Genomic DNA, 6,184 nt, shown 5'->3' on the forward strand with positions numbered 1-6,184 from the left:
CGGTTTCAAAAAGTAAAATTTATGACTTTCTAAAACGCCGCTGTGTACACGGACGTAGGGAGAAGTACAGAGCGCTAATAAACCTTAAAGGCACTGCCTTTGCGTGCCGGCCCAGTCACATAATATTTACGGCTTTTCACACACACAAGTGAATGCCATGCATACTTGGTCAACAGCCATACAGGTCACACTGAGGGTGGCCGTATAAACAACTTTAACACCGTTACAAATATGCGCCACACTGTGAACCCACACCAAACAAGAATGACAAATACATTTCGGGAGAACATCCGCACCGTAACACAACATAGACACAACAGAACAAATACCCAGAACCCCTTGCAGAATTAACTCTTCCGGGACGCTACAATATACACCCCCGCTACCCCAGCTCAAACGAACATGCTGTCCGTGAACGCCAACTGAGCGTACGTCCAAATAAAATTCTTAAACAGACCTAACACTTGCCCTATTTCACAAATAATTCTAAGTTTTCAACAAACTAACGTACCTGTTTTCAGAAAAGTCAAAGAAAAGTACATGCTCTCAATGATCCTGAGGTCCATTATTTTGTAAATGTAAAAGACAATTACATTTTTTAAACAAACTACCATATATGTTTTTCGGAAACATCCGAGACTAATTTAGAGGATTTATCGTCTTAATAAACTCAACGTGTGCTATTTCGTAAAAGTTACTGTTGTCACTTTTTTTTCTGCAGTACGATCAGCAGAACAACATCAAGAAGTTCCGCCTGGGCGAGGTCAACCTCCTCATTGCAACCAGCGTGGCCGAGGAGGGCCTGGACATCCCGGAATGCAACCTGGTGGTGCGCTACGGCCTGCTGACCAATGAGATCGCGCAGCAGCAGGCGAACGGGCGCGCTCGGGCCAAAGACAGCAAGTACTCCCTGGTAGCCCAGCGAGACGGGCCGGAAGTACGCCGCGAGCACCTCAACATCTACCTGGAGGAGCTGACCACCAAGGCCATCGCTGAAGTCCAACAGATGGACCCCCAGCAGTTTAGGGCCAAGGTGAGACCGCTTCTCCTCCGCCTGACCTCCTCCTCCATCAATCCTGCTAATTCTTCTTCTGTCTCCAGTTAGCCGAGCTTCAGAGCGAGGCGGTTTGTCGCAGCCGCACTGCACAAAGTAAGAAGAAGAACGGTCTCCCCCCCGCCTCCAGCGTCCAGCTCCTGTGTCGGAACTGTTTGGCACCAGTAGCGTGCGGCAGCGACATTCAACTAGTGGAGGATCAACATTACGTCAACGTCAACCCTGACTTCAAGTAAGTTGGTTGAAGGTTTCAAAGTGCTGACTTAGCCAATCGCAGACCAGTTAGCATCCTAGCAGTACTCGCTAAGGTGGCAGGAAATAATGGATGACAGACACCACCTTATAAATCCAATGCAATTTGGCTTAAGGCGACATCGCTCACCAGATGCAGCTATGATTTCAGTTGGATAAAGAGGTCCCATATTATTGGATCTGCTAAAAGCGTTTGATACCGTAAATTATTATATCCTTTTATCAACATCTCAACCTACACTGTTATGCTTCCAATCATATTTGGAAAACATAACACTGTGTCCATAAATCCAAAATGCCTTGACCTCCTTTTAACGCTTGAATATCTTCACCAACTTCAGATCCATCTGTCGATATGTTTTTTTTTTTTCATTTTCAATATATTTTTTATGCTCTTTTTGTCAGGAAAACCCTGTTTTATATGGCAAAAAAACACATTTCCCCCCTAAAAAAATCATAGTAGAAAATTTTAAGTGATTTAATAATTTGGCCCTTGAATAGGTCAATCATTCATAACAACATTGATTTTGATTCGTTATTATTTTTTGAGCTATGACAGGTTTTAAAGAAAAAAGAAAAAATCACATTGTTTCAGGGATCCAGAAAGGGCCCACTCATAAATGTGTTAAAAGTCATATATATATACATATATATATATATATATATATATATATATATATATATATATATATATATATATATATATATATATATATATATATATATATATATATTCACTTTCAGTGCCTGAATTTCTTGTTCAACTTTCAGAATACAAGTTTTTATTATTTCGGTTTTATAGTGTTAAAACTGTCATATTTTTTTTTACTTTCAGTGCTTGAATTTCTAGTTCAATTTTCATAATATAAGTTTTTATTATTTTTATGTTTTATACCATTTTGTCAAAGATAACCTTTGTTTTTATATGACAAACATAAAATATGCAATACTTTCTCAAAACAATATTTCAAAGTGCCTCGGGATCCCCCGTAAGGAGCTGGACAAAGTAGCTGGGGAGAGGGAAGTCTGGGCTTCTATGCTTAGTCTGTTGCCCCCTTGACTCGTCCTCGGGTAAGCGGAAGAAGATAGACGGAAGTTAAAAAATTGTATTTAAAAAATTCACACTAAGGTCTTTGAGATCCAAAAAGGGTTCTTACTCATAAAACTGTTAAAAAAAAAAAAAAATAATAATAATAATTCATATATGATTTTTTTTTTACTTTCAATGCTTGAATTCCAAGTTCAATTTTTAGATGATACGTTTTTATAATTGTTTGTGTCATGCCCTGTTTGTCAAAGAAAACCCTTGGTTTTTATTAAGCAAACAAAATATACAATATTTTGCCAGAAAAATATTTCACAGCGGAATATTTGATTTAATTGGAGCCTTGAGTAGGTCAATAATTCATAACAACATTGATTTTGATTCATTATTATCTTTTGAGCAATGAAAAATCAGCTTCCATGGCATCTTTGTGTTATTAGTCAACATTGCAACTTATTCTCGTTACATTCTTCTTTTTTTTTGCGATTGTATTTTTAAAATGTGCCACGGATCACAAACAATCCCCATCTGCACTTTAGACACCCTTAGTTGCTCTAGAGACATATTACTTTCAGAACATTATTAAACGTCACCATTTCTAACATTCAATTTAACTTACATGTGTGTCACTCCCTAAATATTATTAGTATTCAAATTGTTTTATGATTTTTCAACTAGAACACATGTCAAACTCAAGGCCCGGGGGCCAGATCTGGCCCGCCACATCATTGTAAAAGTATGTTTTAATAAAATACTTCATTTTTTTACTAAATGAAAATAATTATTTCGATTTTGACAGGAAAAAAATGCATCTTTTAAACTTTATTATTAGAGATGTCCGATATTATCGGTCGATAAATGCTTTAAAATGTAATATCGGAAATTATCGGTATCGGTTTCAAAAAGTAAAATGTATGACTTTTTAAAACGCCGCTGTACGGAGTGGTACACGGACGTAGGGAGAAGTACAGAGCAGTTGCGTCTCCCTGTCATACTTGCCAACCCTCCCGATTTTCCCGGGAGACTCCCGAATTTCAGTGCCCCTCCCGAAAATCTCCCGGGGCAACCATTCTCCCGAATTTCTCCCGATTTCCACCCAGAATATTGGGGGCGTGCCTTAAAGGCACTGCCTTTGCGTGCCGGCCCAATCACATAATATCTACGGCTTTTCACACACACAAGTGAATGCGAGGCAAAATTGGTCAATAGCCATACAGGTCACACTGAGGGTGGCCGTATAAACAACTTTAACACTGTTACAAATATGCGCCACACTGTGGACCCACACCAAACAAGAATGACAAACACATTTTGGGAGAACATCCGCACCGTAACACAACATAAACACAACAGAACAAATACCCAGAACCCCTAGCAGCACTAACTCTTCCGGGACGCTACAATATACACCCCCCTCAAACCCGCCCACCTCAACCTCCTTATGGTCTCTCAGGGAGAGCATGTCCCAAATTCTAAGCTGCTGTTTTGAGGCATATTAAAAAAAATAATGCACTTTGTGACTTCAATAATAAATATGACAGTGCCATGTTGGCATTTTTTTCCATAACTTGAGTTGATTTATTTTGGAAAACCTTGTTACATTGTTTAATGCATCCAGCGGGGCATCACAACTAAATTAGGCATAATAATGTGTTAATTCCACGACTGTATATATCAATATCGGTTGATATCGAGATCGGTAATTAAGAGTTGGACAATATCGGAATATCAGATATTGGCAAAAAAGCCATTATCGGACATCTCTCGTTATTATCTAATCATGCCAAATATTACATTATTACATAGTGTATTACAAAAATAGGTTAGTAAAGATAAAAATAAACAGTTGAATATTTGCTTGTCACCTTTACGTATGATGTATCCATTAATTTGTACATGATAAAATCTAATAACCAAATTCATAGGCAATAATGTAAAAATATGAGGAGATTGATTATTGGTACACATTTATATCAATGCTGTCAAATGATTGTTGTTTTTTTGATGATTGATCACAGGCATGCATAAATTTAATTAATTTTTTAAAAAGTGGCCCTATGAAGGCAACTATTACTGCGATGTGGCCCTCAATGAAAATGAGTTTGACACCCCTAATCTAGAAGATCATATACCAGTACTCCTCAGAGCCACAAGGGGGCATAATTGCATTGCATTTGCTGCTTTTACCAGTAATGTCTCTCAAAAGGATGCAGTTTTATTGCGTTTCTGTCTCGTTCTATGAGTTGACATCCAGGCTCTGGTCTTAGGGAGAAGTACAACATCGGCCAAAAGCTGGTTCTGGATCGGACTTTCGAAGACTGGGAGTTCGGCTGCATGATGACGTGTAACAACGGCAGCTGCAGAAATGCGTGGGGTCACGAGGTCCTATACAAGAAGGTGGCCCTGCTGCCCAACGTGGCCATCAAACACTTCACCCTGGAGACGCCCGACGGCAGGACCACGGTGAAAAAGTGGAAGGACATTCCTTTCGCCGTGGACGACTTCAGCCTAACCGAGTACTGCCAGATTCACCACCCGGGCCTTATCGACTGAGGCCAGCTTGCTTGCGCCACACGGTACCTTCCACACACGCTAGCAGGCCGGAAACGAAACGAGCGTGGCGTCTTTTTTTATGCCCATTTTTGTGTCACTTAAGTCACACAACACAAAGTGGACCATTTTGTGAACTGTAATAATGACATGTATTTTATGTACCGGTAATTAAGTATTTATAGACAAACTAACTGGTTCTTATCAATTCAAATTTTATTGCCTTGTCCATTCTGCAAAATAAAGGGGTCTACATAACATGTGATGCTAATGGTAGTTTTTTAGCACTTCCATAGCGAGTCCGCTGACAGATATGTATGGGATATGAGGATGCATGTGCATGTACGAGCCAGTCTGCCCCACAACTAGAGGAAAGAGAAAAATAAGGAGCTTATTGACTACAATAAGCCCTTTGGGTAAATCTCTACCATATGTGAATAATCCGCTAATGGGGCGGTATAGCTCGGTTGGTAGAGTGGCCGTGCCATCAACTTGAGGGTTGCAGGTTCGATCCCCGCTTCCGCCATCCTCGTCACTGCCGTTTTGTCCTCGGGCAAGACACTTTACCCACCTGCTCCCAGTGCCACCCACACTGGTTTAAATGTAGCTTAGATATTGGGTTTTCACTATGTAAAGCGCTTTGAGTCACTAGAGAAAAGCGCTATATAAATATAATTCACTTCACTTCACCCTAATGTCACAAATTCTGCAAATTCCAAACGGCTCGTTAAGAGGAAGTGTGTTTTTTAAATACCACCGCCATGGTTTGATTTAACACTTTTGGGACTTAAGCAGCACCAAATACACAAAAACAGGTAGCAACAGGTAAGAAAAGTTAGTTTTGCATAATAGGTATCCGAGTCAAGTCTGAAAAGGAGAAGCCATCGGGTTGGTTAAAGTGAATTCTACATTGTAAATCGTGCCTCTCACCTGGATAGTAGAAGGACGCGGATGTATTCCGACAAGCTGGCACACTTTGACATACAACTTAGACCCGGAGATGGCGAGAAAGACAAGGAAAAACGCTTGTTTGCACCCACTTTTTTGTTTAACCCTGGATAGTAGAAGGACGTGGATGTATTCCGACAAGCTGGCACACATTGATATACAACTTAGACCCAGAGATGGCGAGAAAGACCAGGACAAATGCTTGTTTGCACCCACCTTTTTGTTTAACCCTGGATAGTAGAAGGACGTGGATGTATTCCGACAAGCTGGCACACTTTGACATACAACTTAGAACCGGAGATGGCGAGAAAGACCAGGAAAAACGCTTCTTTGCA

The 6,184-nt window shown here is 40.1% G+C and overlaps 1 protein-coding gene across 1 annotated transcript in view; it reads left to right on the top strand.

Annotated features, from left to right (window-relative positions):
- Positions 1-5,144, top strand: part of LOC133620385 (ATP-dependent RNA helicase DHX58-like) — a 31,320-nt gene extending 26,176 nt beyond the window's left edge. The window contains exons 8-10 of the mRNA XM_061981847.2: positions 722-1,033; positions 1,102-1,286; positions 4,619-5,144. Of these exons, the coding sequence (XP_061837831.1) occupies positions 722-1,033; positions 1,102-1,286; positions 4,619-4,904 (783 nt within the window). The 3' untranslated portion in view covers positions 4,905-5,144. The remainder of the gene's footprint in view (positions 1-721; positions 1,034-1,101; positions 1,287-4,618) is intronic.
- Positions 5,145-6,184: the final 1,040 nt, after the last annotated feature.

The sequence above is a fragment of the Nerophis lumbriciformis genome, linkage group LG24, assembly GCF_033978685.3.
Source record: "Nerophis lumbriciformis linkage group LG24, RoL_Nlum_v2.1, whole genome shotgun sequence".
NCBI lineage: Eukaryota > Metazoa > Chordata > Actinopteri > Syngnathiformes > Syngnathidae > Nerophis > Nerophis lumbriciformis.